Source organism: Callospermophilus lateralis, chromosome 5, assembly GCF_048772815.1.
Source record: "Callospermophilus lateralis isolate mCalLat2 chromosome 5, mCalLat2.hap1, whole genome shotgun sequence".
Classification (NCBI taxonomy): Eukaryota; Metazoa; Chordata; class Mammalia; order Rodentia; family Sciuridae; genus Callospermophilus; species Callospermophilus lateralis.
In genome coordinates, this window is record NC_135309.1 from 103,410,880 (window position 1) to 103,429,491 (window position 18,612).

At 43.7% G+C, this 18,612-nt stretch overlaps 1 protein-coding gene across 1 annotated transcript in view; it reads right to left on the reverse strand.

The window, feature by feature from the left end:
- Window positions 1-10,758: 10,758 nt before the first annotated feature.
- The window catches only part of Thbs4 (thrombospondin 4), a 46,351-nt gene continuing 38,497 nt past the window's right edge, over window positions 10,759-18,612 (reverse strand). Inside the window, exons 16-22 of the mRNA XM_076856061.1 lie at window positions 17,461-17,654; window positions 16,324-16,502; window positions 15,632-15,680; window positions 15,348-15,544; window positions 14,562-14,734; window positions 11,523-11,662; window positions 10,759-10,997 (exon numbers count right to left, since the gene is read on the reverse strand). Of these exons, the coding sequence (XP_076712176.1) occupies window positions 10,936-10,997; window positions 11,523-11,662; window positions 14,562-14,734; window positions 15,348-15,544; window positions 15,632-15,680; window positions 16,324-16,502; window positions 17,461-17,654 (994 nt within the window). The 3' untranslated portion in view covers window positions 10,759-10,935. The remainder of the gene's footprint in view (window positions 10,998-11,522; window positions 11,663-14,561; window positions 14,735-15,347; window positions 15,545-15,631; window positions 15,681-16,323; window positions 16,503-17,460; window positions 17,655-18,612) is intronic.

Sequence of the window (18,612 nt, forward strand, 5' to 3'; positions counted from 1 at the left end):
TATTTTTAGAAGATTGCTGCCATCTAGTGGATTCTTTGGCAAGGGACATGTATTGGGAATAGACTGCTGGATTTCACACTGTTGCTGTTGGCATTTCCAGTTCCACAAGTACTTTATTGAGAGGTGAAGGGGAGGATGAGAATAGCCCAGTCCTCATCCTCTAGGAGCTCACAGAAAACCAGGGTCCTGAAGGGACTTTTGAGTTCATTTGCAAATCCCAAACTTCAGAATTTGTTTAGAGGAATTGTGGGGTGGAATCGTTGAGGATAATTCATTAAAAATAAGCTGATTGACCGGGAAATGCAAAACTACACTAGGATTTCATTTCACTCCAGTCAGAATGGCAGTGTTCAAGAATACAAACAACAATAGATGCTGGCGAGGTTGTGGGGAGAAAGGAACGCCTGTACATTGTTGGGACTGCAGACTATTAAGTACAATCACTCTGGAAAGCAGTATGGAGAGTCCTCAAAACACTAGGGATGGAACCACCATTTGATATTTTCCAGCTACCCCACTCCTTGGTATTTTCCCCAAAGATCTAGAATTGGCATTCTACAGTGATACAGCAACCTCAGTGTTTACAGTAGCACAATTCACAATAGTTAACTTAGAGAATCAACCCAAATGTAAATTAATGGAAATGGAGAATATCATGCTACATGAAATCAGCCAAACTCAGAAACTCAAAGGGTGAGTATTTTCTCCCATATGCAGAAGCTAGAGTAAAATAAAGGAAAGGAGAGAGAAGGATAAGATTACATAAAGAACCAATCAAATATAAATCACGATAAGTGAAAGAAAATCTATTAGAGGAAGAAGAATGGGGGAGGGGAGGGAGGACAGGAGAGAAAAGTGGGGGGGGGATCATGAACTGAAATCAATTTTCATGCATGTATGAGTTTGTCAGAATGAGCCAAATTAGTATGTAAAACTATAAAGCTCTAATAAAAAAGATTGAGTATTTTTTCAATTGAAATGTTCCTTTCACACCTTTCCTTAGACATTAGATACCTGCTGCTGTTCACTCTAATGAGTGCTTATAAAATGAGCCATTAATGGAGGACTATTGGAAACAAACCCCAGAGGTAGTGACAAATGCTTGTGCTTAGATGGACGACTCTTCTTCCATGGCTGTGTATGAGCTTAGCCGTGAGTTCCTATGGTGCTCTATACTGGGTACACTTACTGTTACGGACCAAGTTAGACTTTATGCCACGGAGACTCGTGTGCCAGGTCAGCCTGGATGATGGACCGAAACGGTTCTTTTCTCAGAGAACACCAAAGCGAGGCTGTGTCTTCCCGGGACGTCTCCCAGGCAGGGATAGGACATGGGCTCAGCCACTTATCTGCCTGGAGCACTCAGCTCCGGGGCTGTTTGTGGAATTTCTGGGGTAAATGATGTGGCTTTCTCTGAACACACACATCTTTTAAGAACCAATCCAAATAGGAGGCAAACAATCCAGGTTCATTTGTTGTGGCTCAGGAAGTGGAACTGAGTTCCGGCTTTCTTGGTGTGAACTGGGAGGTAAAACGAAGGGTGTTTGTCTTATTTTAACTTTTGCCATTTATGTCACTTCATCACCCACTCTTCTGGGAGCCCTTGTTCTACTGAACCAGTTCCAGATACCCACAGCTTAGTACTTTCTTATTTTTGTGCTAATCCTTTTCTTCTTACAACACACGTACAGGAGTTTTGTTGTTTGTTTTTCGGTACTGAGGATGGGAACCCAGGGGTGCTTTACCACTGAGCTACATCCCCAGCCCTTTTTATTTTTTTGAGACAGGGTCTTGCTAAGTTGCTGAGGCTGGCTTTTAACTTGCAATCCTCCTGCCTCAGTCTCGGGAGTAGCTGGGATTATGGGCATTAATGCTCAGCTGTGCAGGAATTTTATTTGAGAATGATACATGTGCTTTGCAGGTTCCTTATTTCTACATGTGTGTCTGGGACTGTCTGTTCCTGCCTCTGGTGACTGGAGATTGGATGGACAGTATCGCTGGATACACCTGTTGGAGTTGGGATATGGGGCCTGTAGGTGGCTCTGGCTTTCCCTGGGGCCCATTTCCCTACCTGGAGTGCAGGCCTTTGGTGCTGTTTCTCACGCCTTCTTGTACAGGATTTTCTTTTATCTGTTCCTTTCTCTTAAGCCGAACAGAGTTCAGCCCCTAGCTCTCTGTGAGACAGGAGTTTGGGATGAAACTAGATTTTACGCTTCTGGTGGTGAATGGGATCTGTGTCAGTTGCAGGCCTCTGCAGCTGAGAAAATCTATTTTTTTTAAATTTTTTTATTAGTTGCTCAAAACATTACAATGATCTTGACATATCATACTTTTGATTCAAATGGGGTACGGTAATCTTAATCAAAGTCTATTTTAATGTTAGCAGTTAATCACAGCAGGGGGTGCCTGCCAGCGTCAGCTCTGAGGATCACAGCCCACAAAGCTGGATTCTTCTACTACTATCAAGTAGGCATGTTGCAATTCTTTTTCTTTTTTAATAGACCTTTATTTTATTTATTTATAAGTGGTTCTGAGAGTGCGCTACCACTGAGCCCCAGCCCCAGCCCCATGTTGTAATTCTTAATGGTGGACCCTAGCAACTCATCACTAATTTCTTTCTTGATTCTTGTCTCTGAAATTTAAAGAATGAAATCCATAGACAAGAAAGAGTGAGCATAAAAGAATAGGATTTATTCAAGTGAGAAGAAAAGAGACAGAATTCCCACAGTGCGATAAGGGACTCCATAGGGGTTGCCACTTAAATGCGCTTGTCTAGGGACTTATGTAGCTACTGGGTAGGGACATTGATCAATGTCTATGCTAATCAGGTCTTGGAAAAGTACCAAAGCTATTGGTCAAAATCTGTGCTAAATAGGTATTAGAAAAGTAGCCATGCTGTTGGTTTGGCCTATAACTTAATTGGCTATGCCCTTTTAGCCCTCAAGTTTGAACTTTCTTGTAACCTCCATTGGGGTCTGCCTTCACTTCTGTTTTTACTGCTGCTCTGGGACAAAGATGTGGCTAGAATGTTCACAGGTTAAGCTCATGGAGTGGCCTTTACATTAAAAACAAAACAACAACAACAGAAAAACCCTTTAATAGGGACTGATTAACTATCCCATCTTACTCATCAGTATGTCCCTCCACCCGCCATCCCCCCACCCAGGTGACCTCTGATGTCAGTACTTGGGGCTCCTTCCTCATCCCGTACCTTCCTTCAGGAGCCCTAGCCTGTGTATGGATTCAGAAGATGAAGTCTTGTCTTTGTGGTTACTGTTGCTCTTTGCTTACAGGATGTTGCTGTGGTCCTCCACCATGGGGCTGCTTTCTCAGGATGATAGTCTTAAGGTGGGCTTATAGACATGGCTACCAGGAGCCCTAGCCTCTGCTGGCATGTGGGCTAAGTGTTCAAGCCACAGTCACCCAAGGTGCACCATCAGAGGCTCCTGCCACCTTCTCCTGCTGCACAGGACTAGACAGACACAGCTACTCCAGACCCCCCACCCTCTGCTGCTCCCGCCTTGGGGAATTCCATTCTCTCCTTCCTCTGGCCTCTCTCCTCTGCCCCTTGAGCAACTCCAGTTTCATTCCTTGATGAGTCTGACTTTTCCAAATAATATCCCAGGTGGCTATTTTATTTTTTAGGTAGGGCCCAGACACCCAAACATGAGACTACACTTTAGATTGCCACCATGTGGGTTCATTCAGAATGTGGTAGGCTAGCACCTTGAGGTGGTGACCTCTCTCCCCTCTGATTTCTCTGTGCCCTAATCTCCCATTCAGGCAGGAAGTGGATGCCGAACTTCTCACCTCAGTGAGCCCGTGGTGGTGTGAGTCAGAGCCAGCCCATGGACTTCTGGCCACAGTGCATTAAGGCCACGCCCATCAGGGGAGGTTTGGGTCTTGGGGGATTAAGTAAAAGAAGACTAGGAATAGGTAAAATCTCATGGTCAAAAGCAAGTGGGAGAATGAGGCTTTATTCCTCAGACTAGAGAAAGATTCTTCCATTCTGAGAAAGGAAAGGGAGGCCTGCAGGAGCCCTTTGCAGCCCCACAGTTGAGGGTCACTACAGAAGTGGCTGCCTAGGTTCAAACAGACTTGGGGGCCCTACTTTTAGTCTGTTCACCTCAGAGTATGGGGGTGAGTGCTAACCACGTAATCTCAGGAGGAATCTATGAATATAGGTTCTCCCCTGAGTTAGTCAGCTGTCCTTTACATAACAAAACAACCAGAGATAATGTATTTAAAAAGAAAAAAAAAGTTTATTTTGGCTCATGGTTTCAGAGATTGCAGTCCATGTTTAATTGGCCCCATTGCTTTGGGCCTGTGGTGAGGCATGTGGTGGAATATTCATCTTTTTTTGCAGGGTTGGGGGTATTAGGATTGAACTCGGGGGCACTCAACCACTGAGCCACATCCCCAGCCCTATTTTGTATTTTATTTAGAGACAGGGTCTCACTGAGTTGCTTAGTGCCTCACTGTTGCTGAGGCTGGCTTTGAATTTGCAATCCTTCTCAGCCTCCTGAGCTGCTGGGATTATAGGTGTGCGCCACCTCATCTGGCCTGAAACTGTTCATCTTATGGCTGAGACATGGAAAGGATATTACAGTATCCCCTTCAAGAGTACACCCCAGTGACCTCTCCCTAGGCTCTACCTTTTAAAGGTTACACCACCTGCTGCCACAGGCTGGGTACCAAGCTTTTAACATGTGTGCCTTTTGGGGGGACACTTAACCAAACTATAGCAACACCATCCAAAACTGTGGTACTGAGAAAACTCCCTGGCATCTTAATTGTGTGAGAAGGATAGAAACTACAAGAAAGACATGGGTTATGTTTCTCTTGTCTGGTATAAGTTCTCACAGGAAAAACAAGTTGAAATTTGGGAAAGTAAATTGTTCCCCCAAACCTGTATTAAAGGCCTGATGCATGTCCACTGTGTAGCTGAGGTGGTAGACAATGTCTGGAAAATATTTTCATCCTTCTATGTTAAGCTAAGAAAATAAACCACAGTTAATTCTCGGTCAAGTTGTTCTGCCAGAATAGGAGAGCTTTCATCCTGTAGGCTTCATTTCCCCCAACCCCCAGAGAAGTAGATATGTTTAAGCATCTGTCTAATTTGCAATGTAGTGGGAGGCAATGAAAGAGGCATCCCTTGTCACTGTCCCATAGGGGACCCAGGGTGGGGCTAGTGTTTCTCAAGTTATATGTCCTGGCAGATGATGGGTATCTTGGTTTGTTTTCTGTTGTTATAATGGCACACTTGAGAATGGGTGATTTATAGAGGAAAGATATTTATCTGGCTCATGGTTCTTTGGTCAAATCCCTGGTGTTGGGCTCTGTGCTGCTTTCAGCTTCATGGAAAAGTGGAAGGCAAGTGGGTACCTGATGAAGAACACATGCTTTTGTGCCAAGTGATCCAGTCCCAGGTGAGCAAGAGCTCATTACCAAATGAAAAACATCAATCCATCCACAAGGGCTGTGCCCCCATGCCTGGACACCGCCCACTAGGCCCCACCTACCCACAGGCCACATTGAATAAGCCTCAACCTGCGTTTTAGTGGGGACACAGCACAGCAAAGGGCATGGGAACACAGGGCAGCCTAGCCCCAGCCATCCAGTGATGCTGATCCCAGGAGAGCCACACTAAGGTCCCTTCTGCCCTTGTGTAGAAAAGGCCATGCTCTAGAACAATTGTGAGCCACTTATTTGGAGTGGAGGATATATTTCCCTGGACCTCCACCAAATAGGAAAAAATCCTCTCAGTGTTGACTCTTACTTTGCTGGTTTGGGTTATATTTTTGGCTCATGAGAACAGAATTTATATACAGAAAACACAGTTTATGGTGAATTTGGTTTTTAAAGTTAATATTTGATTAATTAAAGTTCCAAATTGTAATTATATTTATAAGTTCAACTAAAAAAAATATTTGATGTACTCTGTGAGTATACAAATTTATTATTCTATAGCAAAATTTATAATCGCTTTAAGCTTTTGATGAATGGTGCCATTTGCAAACTGAGTTAAATTTCTTTAAATATTTTAAATTGTATTAATAAATTTAATGATTAATCTGTCACTTGTCTGACAAAGCCTACCTAGATACTTAAATAGTTTTTGTAAATATTGCCAATTTATAGATATAGTTCAAGTGACCATGAACTAAAATATTTGGTTGAATTCTCCTGTATCTTTAAATTAAAAAGCACACTCTAAAATTAGGTACTTGGCTATATATTTTCAATTGGAATTACAAGTTCAATTTATTGGATTTTCTAAAATGCCAAATTCTCTTAAATATTTCAAATGCTTTAAATACCACACATTCAAAGATAAGTCCTGCCATCCCCCAAAGCCCTGTGTTTCTTCAGTCACCATCTGTGGCTCTATTGGGGAGTGGTAGAATCTTCAGGAGGTGGGGCCTAGTGGAAGGAAGTTAGGTCATTGCAGCATACTTTTAAAGGGGATTTTTAGACCCTAACTCCTTCCTTTCTTTGTCTTTGCTTCATGGCCACTATGAAGAGAACAGCTCTCCTCTACCACATGCTCCTGCTATGATGTACTGTTCCATTACAGGCCCAAAGCAACAGTGCCAAGTGACCATGAACTAAAATCTCTGCAACTGTGAGTCAAAATAAACCTTTTCTTTGATTTTTTTAAAAAAAAAATCATCTCAGGTATTTTGTCATAGTGATGGAGGGCTAGTACAATTCCCATATACCTCACAAAGTATTAGGATGATGGGTCCATTTATGCCAACATCTCTATAATTATTTCTAAGTTTTTTCAGGAACAAAATATCTTTATAATTAAGGAAATTATATTTTCTCAAGAAATGTGGGCAGAAGTTGTTTATTAACCACAGATTTGGACAGGCATGTAAGACTTGGAGCTGTGAACATCAAAGGGGATTTTTCAACTCTGAATAAATGATTGAGTCACCTTTGATAGTCCCAGAGTTACTAGGACCTCATGCTTCCAAAAACAGGTGCCTCACATCTCACTCTTCTGATACATGGGATCAATTATCTTGTTCTCATTTTGCCTTACCTCTGGATCAGATTTTCTTTTTTCTACTTATAATTCTCAGTTATCTTCCTAAACATAATAAAATGCAAGAATTTAAACAATAGGTGACTAAACTCTGCATCTCTTTAATTCTTTTTGACTCTATAGCCCATTTCCAAAATTAAGCTTGGACAATCACTATAATAATAAGGAAACACAGGACTAATAACCTAGGTTATTAACCATTAAAGCTTTCATTATTTCATTCATTTCATTGTTGTATCTTGTTATGAGTTCAAAGAAGGCACAAACTGGCAAAGAAGGTTTAAATAAAGCTCAATGCTAAATAGAAATAATTTTTCTAAGATTGTCACTTAAGCAGATTTTCCTTAATTGGGAAACATATATTTCTAATATGGTTTTCTCTCTTTTGGTGGTACTAAGGATTGAACCCAGGCCTTATGCATCCTAGGCAAGCAGTCTACCACTGAACTGCATCCCATTTTTTTTTAAGTATTATTTTGAGACAAGGTCTTGTTAACTTGCTTGAATCTGGCGTTGAATTTGCAATGCACCTGCTTCAGCCTCCCAAACAGCTGGGATTATAGGCATGTTCTGCCACGTTGGCCTTCCTCTCTCTTTATTGGCAGAAGCAGAATGTGTTGGCCCTCCCTTTCTGCACCTGCTTTGAGACCCCTGGTCTTTCCTGGAGGTCCCCCATCCCCTCCTCCACCCCAAGAGCTCTCCCCAGCCTCCTGTGGGATTCTATTCAGGCATTGTCTTTTGCTCCCCGTGGTGACAGGCTCCTTTCTCTTTGCCATTCCTTCATTAACCCCAGTGACAAGTGAGAAGAGCATAGGCACTGGAATGAATTCATACCAGTTGGTGAGTGACTGACGTCCACTTCAACTCTTAGAGCCATTAGACTGAAGTTAGATTTTGAATAGGACTTTGAGTCACCATGTCAAGAAATCCAGGGAGTGACTTAAGGATGAGCTCTTCTGTTCTCTGAGTCTGTATCTGGTGTCAAGTACTTTTTGAGTGTTTTTTCCTCCGGCATTTCCACTTCTTTTAAAATTTTATGAAAGCTCCAAGCTTTCTGCCTCACGGGTGTTTTTTTTTTTGGGGGGAGAGCACGTTCCAGGGACTGAACTCAGGAGCACTTGACCACTGAGCCACATCCCCAACCCTATTTTGTATTTTATTTAGAAACAGAGTCTCACTGAGTTGCTTAGCACCTTGCTTTTGCTGAGGCTGGCTTTGAACTCGCCATCCTCCTGCCTCAGCCTCCCCAGGCACTGGGATTTCAGGTGTGTACCACTGAGCCCAGCTCTGCCTCAAGTTCTAATATATTGAGGAGAGATGATTAAGACAGGATAAGGCAGTGCACCCAGCCATGGGCTGATGCACATTTGATAACCAGCTCTGTGGAGCTCTGGTTTGTAAGGGTTGCTAATTTCTGTGGTATAAATACTCCCCAAATGGCCAATTTCCAATTATCTATAGTTAAACAACTAGCTCCCCGAATTCCCCAAAATTGAGTAGATAGTAATTGCTTCTATTTGTTCTGATTGTTTTGCATGTATAAATCTTATCTTTCCCAACAATCAGTAAGCTCCATAAGTGGTGGAATTATGTTCTAGATCTCCTGTTGGGCTCATGGACCTAGCATGATTATAAACAAAAAAGTAGTGATTAAGTTTGAGGGCCCATTTCCTGTGGACATACTGCACAGCCAAGCAGGGCGATTATATTGGGATAGGAGTGGGATGCCTTCTCTTTCCATCAGCCTCAGGGCACACAGGAGAATATGGGAGTCACTGAACACTTCTGATAAGGAACTAGGCTCACTGAAATCAGACCAGGATACTATATGAATTAAGCTCAGACTCCCAACCAGATCCAATCAACCAACACACTTTCCTCATGAGTTAGTATGTTTTTGTGTATAGAAGTTGATGTGCTTCAGTGATTAGAATGAATATTCCTCAGGAAGAAGATCTGGGGCTCAGCTTGTGGCTCTGTGATAGAGTGCTTGCTTGCCTAGCACGTGTGAGGCACTGGGTTCAATGCTCAGCATCACATATAAATAAGTAAGTAAAATAAAGGTCCATCAACAACGAGTAAAAAAAATATTTAAAAAAGGGAAGATCTGTAGCCAGGCGTGGTGGCACATGCCTGTAATCCCAGCCTCTCAGGAGGCTAAGACAGGAGGATCGCAAGTTCAAAGTCACCCTCAGCAACCACAAGGCACTAAGCAACTCAGTAAGACCCTGTCTCTAAATAAAATACAAAATAGGGCTGGGGATGTGGCTCAGTGGTCAAGTGTCCCTGAGTTTAATTTCTGGTACCCCTCTCCACCCTCCAAAAAAAAAAAAAAAAAAAAAAAAAGAGAGAGAATCTGTAACCTTCCTTACATACAGACTAGACTGGCTGGTAAAGTGCCAAGAGGTCCAGTTCCAGGGAAACGACATTAAAATAGCTGTAAGTTATGGTATAGGCTACCTGTACCATACAGTGGATGGAGAGCCAAGAGAGTCAGAGGGCTCTTGGGAGAACTAGGAGCTCAGGAAATGACCTTTTAGTACGTGTATAAAGTGAGGAAAACAGAGAAGATGGAGAACAACCAAATGAATATACTTCTCTTCCCTGAATTTTGGAATTGGGAAGGATTTGTAAATGTGGACATTTCAGCCCATAGACTGAAAAGCAGCTGTGGCAGAATGTGGCCTAGAGGTCATTTGCCCCAAGAGACTAGTCGCAGTGCTCACGACTGGTGGACAGGCACGAGTTCTCTTTACCCATTGGAGATGACGCAGGAGATCAGATGTTCTGAATTACGAGGCAACACACACAACTCAGCTTTATATATGCCTGAAAGTTCTCCATGACTCATATTGGGATGCTCCATTGTATTTTCTGACTACCAAAATCATGGTAAAACTGTGGTAAAAGTGTTTAATCCTTTATTTATGGTTTAAGTTATTTGGGGGAATTCTGGAATAAAATAATATATTACTACATAGCAATATTCTTTGGAACTAAATTTCTAGGGCATTTATAAAATTTTCCTGGTTCTTTGGCTTCAACTGGAAAGTAAAAAAGGTACGTGTACAGATTAGGCATTTTTCTGCCTATATGTATAATTAATAGTACTAGCACAGAACATGGCTGTGAGCAGCTTTTTGAGTCTTAGGAGGGCTTATATGACCCATTCATGCACTGTTGTCCTGATCACTTAGGAGGTATTCATTCAGCAAACATTTATTGGATATCTACTACACATCAGGTACTAGGGGGACAGCATAAGACATAATTATTTTCAATAAATTTACAGTCCACTAGGGGGAGCCAAATATATAAATAAGTGCAAGATTTGTGTTAATGATAGAAGTCTGTGGAAGGTGTGCGTGGGAGGTGAGGGGAGAGGATCTGAAGGAATTGGGCAAATCTGTCCCAGGGATGGTCATAAAAAATCTTAATTGGCAAGGTGCCCCTGGGCAGGTATTTCTGGACCTCCCTACCTAGACTGAGGAGGCTGCTTAAGGTATACAAAGAACTGTTAGGTCTTTTGGGTGAAGCTGATTGGGGTGACCCAGATGAGACCCTTTGCCATAACCTTCTGATTCATGCACATGCTCAGTATCACAGACTACTGGGCCTGAGGGGAAAATATCATCCTGCAAGTTCAATGTGGAACCCTTAGAGAACACCATTTGCCATCAAACTGAGCCACATGTAAGCAACGCCTGAGTAGCATTGTTATTAGAAATGATGTCTTCTCCTTTATTTCTACATTCATATAAAAAGTTCTGATATATTTGGGCTGTAAAAGAAAGCCACAGTAAATACAAAGAAATTTATAGGAAATTAAAAAATATATAGTTTTAGCATTTGGAAAAGCAGTTATAGGTTGCTTCCTCTGTTTAATTATCCAAGCGATCAAAAATCTGGGTTTGAAATTCCTGGAAGTCCTCCGGGATGGTATCTGCAAAAACAGTGGGTGAAGGATGGTTAATTAGGAGCCTTTCCACCTGGAATCCAGATCCGTTTTGCATGTCAGTCAGGACTCCTGTAGGGGGCGCTCTCAGCTTGCCCAAGAGGCCCCACAGGCCCCGGCAGCCATTTTCTACTTCAGGCTGCTTTGCAAATTGTTGGCTGAAAGCCCAGCAACGCTCATTCATAGCCCTGCAGAAAATTAGCAGGCAGAGTGGCTTTTGAGTCTGTGATTATGTTTGAGCCATATGAAAATTAAGGCTGCCTGTAAATTGAATCTGACTGAATTTCTCACTGAACCCCAAACCTAAACCATGCGATGGATCTCAATTTTCAAATTTATAAAATCAGAAAAATGAGATCCACTTCTGACTTCTGTTACACAGGGGCTATCAGATTTTAATGAGCATGTAGCATGAGCTTTGGGCTTTAGAGAAAAAAGTATGCTATAAAAATATGGTGGCACTGTCTGATTAATTCTAGTAATAACACTGTGCAGTAGCAGAATGTACGTTACCATTGCAGCGATACTTGAGGTTGGACCAGATGATGTTTTCTTGAGAGAAGCAAAAAACTCCAAGTCGGCCCCCACGCATGGTAGTGTCTATGGTGACCCCAGAGTCAGCCACCAACTCTGAGCCTTCATAAAATCGCACCCTGCAGACAACACAGGCAGAACAGGTCTCCATGAAGCCCAGTGCAGGGTGAAGTGCCCATGAGGAGACCCAGGGTCCCATGACTTGCCTTTATTCTCTTTGATATTCATTTCTCACTGACCTGGACTGGGCTGTAGCTGGTCTCTCTTCCCTATTAGACTGGAAGCTCCTTGAGGGCAGGACCTGTGTATCTATGTCTTTCCAGCCAGTAGCAGGGAGATTATACAGGGACAATTCAATGATCTTTCAAAAAACCCAACACAATGCTGGGACACAGTAAATTTGATAGGTATTTGCTGATGAGTTAAAAAGATATAGCCTGACATCCTGGGAGAAAGGCCTGTGGCTATATCTTATGAGTGACCTTGTCTGGACAGATGCTTAGAACTTCTGCTCTTCCTCAGTTCTACTGGATATCACGCACAGACTCCCAGAGCCACAATTCACAATAGACAACATCATTCCCTACATAGAAGTTCAGAAACCTGCAGGGCATTTTTGGTTGTCATGGTGGCATTGAGTGGCAGAAGTTAGGGACACCGGATGGCTTAAAATGCCTGGAGAGACTAGTCAAAATTGGTCCTGCATCCTGTGTGCTTTTAGAGTGTTTCTCCAGACACACAGAAGGATAACGGCCTGTTTGTAACAACTGGGGCCTAGAACTTAATTCCCTTTTACTTGTCTACATCACGTATATTTTAGACAGATTTTAATGTTAGCTGAAGTCTCCAGGGTAAATTGGGAAACTACTAAGTACTTTGTTTTGGTTGAAAATTGAGTTTTACCATTTTACAACTTCACATCACCTTTGGCAATACCATTGTAATATAATTTGTCACTGAACCATCAATCTGTATTAGAATGTCACTTTCACAGTGATTCTAGGTATGGATGCTACTCTCTATTTCATTTTGTCTTTTGGTATGATTGTGCCCAAGCATTTACATTATTTTGTTGTATATTACTTTATTAATTATTAGTAAAGTAATATACAACAAAATTGTATATTATTAATCATTTCTCTATTATTAGAGCTCAGATTGACTTTAATAAAATAATATGTGTAGGTGGGTTATATTTCCTATGATTTCATTTTGGGATAGAAGAAGGGGTATTTCAACATATTTGTCTTAAAAAAAGGATGTTGGGATTAACAAGGCTGAGAACACGAAAGGCCATGTGCTTCCTTATTATGAGGCAAACAGAGCCCATTAGATATAATATCATAGAGGAGAACACAATGAATTAGTCCGGATAAGCTTCTTTTTCCTTCTAAGTTGCTTTCCTGACCTGTTCAGGAGAATGCAATCTATACTAGTTCCTAAAGGTACTATGTAAGCTGACATGGGTGTTGATCTGCAGGTAAGAAAACTAAAATAAGTATATTGTCTAAATTTCAAAGATGTAGGCCATTGTAACTCCTGAGATTAGTTTAAAAAAAAAAACAGTCCTATAAAGAAATAGGGCATACCCATTACACAGTTCCAAGGCCACTTTCATGTTTTGGGGGATTTGTTACAGCAGTACCCTACTTGTTATGATTTAGATATCAAATATTAGATATGAGGTGTCCCCCAAAAGCTCATTGTGAAACAATGAAAAATTTTCAGAAGTAAAATGACTAGATTATGTGAGGTTTAACCTAATCAATGGATTAATCCATTAATATGGATTAACTATGTGATATCTGTAGGCAGTGGGGGTGTGGCCACAGGTGAGACACTGGGGTTGTGTCATTGGGGATTATACTTTGTCCCTGGTGAGAAGAGCTCTATTTCCTGGCTATCATGTCTTCTATCCTCGGGTATCTTTTTCTGATCACATCCAAGAAAAGTCTCTTCAACGATCTGTATAATTGAGTCTGACCACTGGAATTATCCAGGTTAATCTCTACATTCCAAGTTCCCCATCATATTTGCAGAGTTTATTTTGCAATCTAAGGCACAGTATCAAGAAATTACAAGGATTAGAATTTATATACCCTTTGGGGTCTTTATTCTGCCTGTCACTAGATAGTAAAGCGAGTGCTTTACTCACTTTCCTAATTGATCTTTCTACATCTATCATTTATGAATCTAAACATTAAAAAAAATCACAGAAATGGTTTAGAATAAAAGAAACAAAGGAGACAATAGAGCTAAGACAACTCTTGGAATGCATACTAATATTACATCTTAGGCCACAAACATACAAAAATCATATAGAATATTAATAAGATGATTGATGGCATTTGAATTTATGTTGCTGATTATATAATCGTGTTGTATCATTATTATATTTTCTGATTTGATAAGCATATTATGGTTTCCACTTGTACTTAGGAAATATGTTCTAAAATATTTAAAAATAAAAAGACATGATGCCTTAAAAAAAAAAATAAGGCAGATCACACTGCTTACATGATGAACAGTTTGTACCATACATGGTACGTACCAGGTGTCACACTAGGCACTGGGCAGACAGAGATCAAAACACAGGTGCTGTCCTCCTGGAGTTTACAGTCCAGCAGTGAAGACAGACCATGAGGGACTCTCTGCATTCTAAGTGATTACACAGGTCCAGAGGAGTCTCAGGGCAGAGCGTCTCAGCCACACGTCCTTCCCTCCACCCATCAGCAGATCCACTCTCAGGCTTTGCTAAGGGCACAGCAGAAGGGCACCACCATCCATTTGCATGGGTCCCCCAATGCCTCCCCCAGAAGCTCCTGCGATGTAGCACTTGGCCCTCATCTCAGAGCCTATGTGTCTTCCTCCTACCTTTCTTCTGGGTGTCCTGGTCTGAAGTCGTGGAAATCCTGGTAAATCCTCGAGGATAATCCCAGATCAGGACTACTCAGGGAAGCAAAGGCTCTGGGGTGCAGAATGGAGTATACCAGGGCAGCAGAAGGGACCCCCACCTACCTGATGTACCCCACCTGGGGCCTGTGCTGCAGGAACCAGCGATAGGACACCTTGTCCTTCCAGCCCACGTTCCTGGAGTCCTTCCACAGCAGCCTGACCTGGTCGCTGGTGTCCCCTGTGTGCCACAGGGAGTTTCGGAGATGCTCCCCTGGGCCCGTCTTAGACTTTACAGCCTGGACAAGGACAGGAGGAGGGTGTTAGAAGAGGACACACAGACCATCTTTCCTGTCTAGACCTGAGGTGATGACATGGTGTTGAATTCTGGTTACAGTCAGACGGCCTTGGACTTGTACAAAAACAAATACTTAAGTGTGTTATTTCTTCTGAGGTGACCCCAGCCCCTTAGTACTAAGCAGGGAACAGCACTGTACTGCTCATTCCATACTTTTTCTATGATAAGTCCATTGCTTTCCCACATTGGCCTCATGAGGGCTCCCCACAAATGTCTGGAGATAGCCCACCAGACCTTCTGTACACAGCTGGCCCTACTGACCAAACACCTTAGCTGGTTTCCAACACAGGATGCCTGAAGATGCACTCCAGACCTTCCCAATCTCTCTGACCCCACGTAGGCTCATGTTCCCATGACAGTCATCCAGAGATCTGAGTGTAGTTGGCATACGGGCAGGAAGGGAGTCTCTGGGTCAGCTCTCATCCTGACTATGTCATTGTCATCAATGTATCCATTTCTAAGATTATCTACGTGCCATTTGGGAGAACTTGGGATTTAAAGGGAGGGCAAAGGGCCCAGAAGAAGGGGAGATGAGAGGCTTTGACCACCATTACCTTGAGCTGGATGCCAGGTTCCGCAACAGCTCGGAAGGGCGTGGCTTGCCAGTATGTCTGCTCGGTCTGTTTCCACATGACCACATAGAAGCTGGAGCTGTCTTGATAACCAAAGATAAAACCTGCATAGTCATCATCGGTCTGGGTGTTTACATGGAAGGTCCCTTCGAAGTCAACTCCATTGAAAGCCGTGTACCCTGTAGAGATCAGATATGATTAGACAAACAGAAACATTGCCAGCTGGCAGAATTCTGCAGGAGAGCAAACTGAGGCCCCAGACATACCCACTGCCAGGCCAGGATCACTGTTCATGGTCTGCACAATCTCCATGCCCTGTAGAAAGAGTTGAGGAAGTTCAGAGCGATCTCAAAGTGGACCAAGTAAACTTGGGGGCCCAGAACCTTGGAGCCCAGAACCTTGGGTGCCCTGAGTAGCAGGCAGGTGATATGTGACCTCCATTAAAGGTTTTATTATCTGAGTAATTGTTGTGCCTTGTTATGAGTCCAAAGAAAGCACAAACTGGCAAAGAAGGTTTAAATAAAGCTCAATGCTAAATAGAAATAATTTTTCTAAGATTGTCACTTAAGCAGACTCCCCTTAATTGGGGAACATATATTTCTAATATGGTTTGCTCTGTGACTCTGGAAAGTCTACTAAATCTCTCTGTGCCTTCCTTTCTCAGCTCTACAACGAGGAGGACAAGGAGGAGGCTGATTATTGGATCAGGAACATGATTGGTCTGAGTTCCAGTTCCAGCCATCTCAGCCACTCACTGCAGAGCTACCCTGAGCAGTCTTCAAGGCTTTAGAAGACTCAATTTTATCATTTATAGAATGGGCATGATGAAAGGACTTTGTCTCAGGACTATGAGGAGGAGCACACGAACAGCTTCCCGTTCTTAATCAGCACCTCTAAATGTCACCTGCCACTATTAAAAAAGACAAAGCTGAGCTCTTGCCAACTCGGATACACTCACCTGGTTCAGGACCACCCAGTTGGGGTCGATCTGGGCATCCCCTTCAGGATCCAGAACCACAGTCTGGTAGGCTCTGAAGTCCGTCAGAGTGATTTCTGCATTCTCAGGGCAGACATCGATCCGGTCGATGACCTGGTCCTGGTCAAAGTCAGTCTCACAGATGTCTCCCACCCCGTCACCTGAGTGGGGTGAAGAAAGGGGACAGGAGCTCAACAACGCCCATCCTTACCACCCTCAGCAGAGAAAGGGGCTGGACGGGGGACAGAAGACGAGCCCAAGTTCTCACCTCCAGGGCTATGATTCACCAGTGTCAGGAGAGGAACCTTGGGGTTGGTCCTAGGCTTCAACCTGGACCCTACTGATGGGCAATCAGACCAGCCCTCAGGTGACACCCAGAGTTTCTTGTAAGGTCAGTGTTAACAGCTGCCCTTCACTGTGTCCCCAGGAAGTTTTTATGATATATGGTTGGGTTTACCAACTGGTGGCTCATAAGCCTGATCTTATGTAAGCAAATGTCCACAACATTTTCTGGGTTATAATGTGCAAAAAGCAGGGAAATTACTGTTACCAGAATCTTATAAATTCTGGTTGGTCCCTCAGCTGAATTTGGCCTACAGGTGAATTTCATTCAACTGAAATGACATTTGAATTTGCATAGCTGGGGATAAGGCCTCTAGTTACCTTAATCCCCACCGCTCCCTGTCAACTCCTATCTGACTTGGTGCACACAAGTCAATGCCTGGCCCCTGCAGGTGTCTGAGTTTGTGAATCCAGCCCATCCTTTTCTGTTGTGCCCTTCTCTCTGGCTCCTTTTCTGGGACCCCCAGTGACTGGAAGGAGCAAGGACAATGTAGCCACTCTCCCAGTCTCTGGGGCACGGAGCTGAGCACATGACTGTGGCCCTGCTCTGTACGATCGCCTCCTAGGGTGGCCCAGAAGCTGCAAAGTGATCAGCTCTGAGTTGGAGACCATTGTCTACCAGATGTCTGCCGTCCACACAAGAGTGTGCAGAGAAGCTGGGTTTGACGCAGCCATGGCTGGGAGGCAAGAAAGCTGAGGATCCGAGTCCTCAGCGCCTGAGAGGGGCAGTGTGCCTGGCCATGGGGGTCTCAGGCAACCTGGGCTGGGCCTGCTTACTGTTGCTGTCCTCCTGGGCTGGGTTAGGGACCAGCCGGCAGTTGTCTGGTCCCGGGGGCAGCAGGTCCGGGACGCCATCATTGTCATCGTCGTCATCACACTCATCCCCAATTCCATCCTTATCAGTGTCCAGCTGGGCACTGTTGATGACCGTGGGGCAGTTGTCTGTGCTGTCCTGGTGGCCATCTCCATCACTGTGGAGAAAGGATTTCAGTTCAGCAGGGGACAGGAAGGAGAGCCTGGGTTGGGGGATTTTAACAGCCTTGGATTTTATCAAACCCGCTAGTTCGATTCCTTTGATGAGGCCGCCTTATGGGCTGCAGAGACAATTTTCCACTTCTTTAGCCTTTTAAAACAAGACAGCCATTTCCTACTGAAGATAAGAGTCTGTTTCTGTGATTTGTGACCAGAGGCTCCTCTCGGTGCCTGGGGACTGTTAGATGGTCCCTGACTCTGAGGACATGTGAAGGGCACAGAGTGAGAGGCTGTGGTGCCAGCCAGCTCCAGAGAGAGTCCTGGCCCAGCCACCCTGACCAGCAGGAGACCTCGCACACGACACTCCACATCTGTGGTTCAGTGACCTCATCTGTAAGATGGGGATGGTAACGGTTCCTACTTCCCAGGATTGTTATGAAGAGTACGTGAGTCAATGATCAGAATTTTGCACAATTCAATTTTAATATATGAGAAAGCACTTGCTAAGTGCCTGTGAAAGAATCCTGCAGTGTGTTCTGTTTATTATCTTTTATAATCCCTGGCCCGTGGACACAATGAGAATTTCGACCTGAATGCCATGGGGAGATTGGCAGAGAATACAGCTGCCCACCAAGAGGTGGGCCCAGGACTTCTCAGGGTTCTTACTCTCAGACCACCACTTTTCCTCTTTCCAGGCTGAATAGTCACGGGAGGATGAGTCTGCACTGGCTCCCAGAGGTTCCCTGAGTCTCTTGACACCTCCTGTGGCTGCTTCAGATCAGAGCAGATTCTCCTTTTACCCTGTGTCTTCTGTAGCCTCCCATGGGCAAGGAACTGCCCCTACACTACATGGGAGGGAAGGCAGGGACCAGTCATTGCAGATGGCTCCAGGGGCAACAGAAGTCAGTCCAACCTGGACAAACCGAAGACTGTCTCAACTGGTAGAATTCCTGTGCA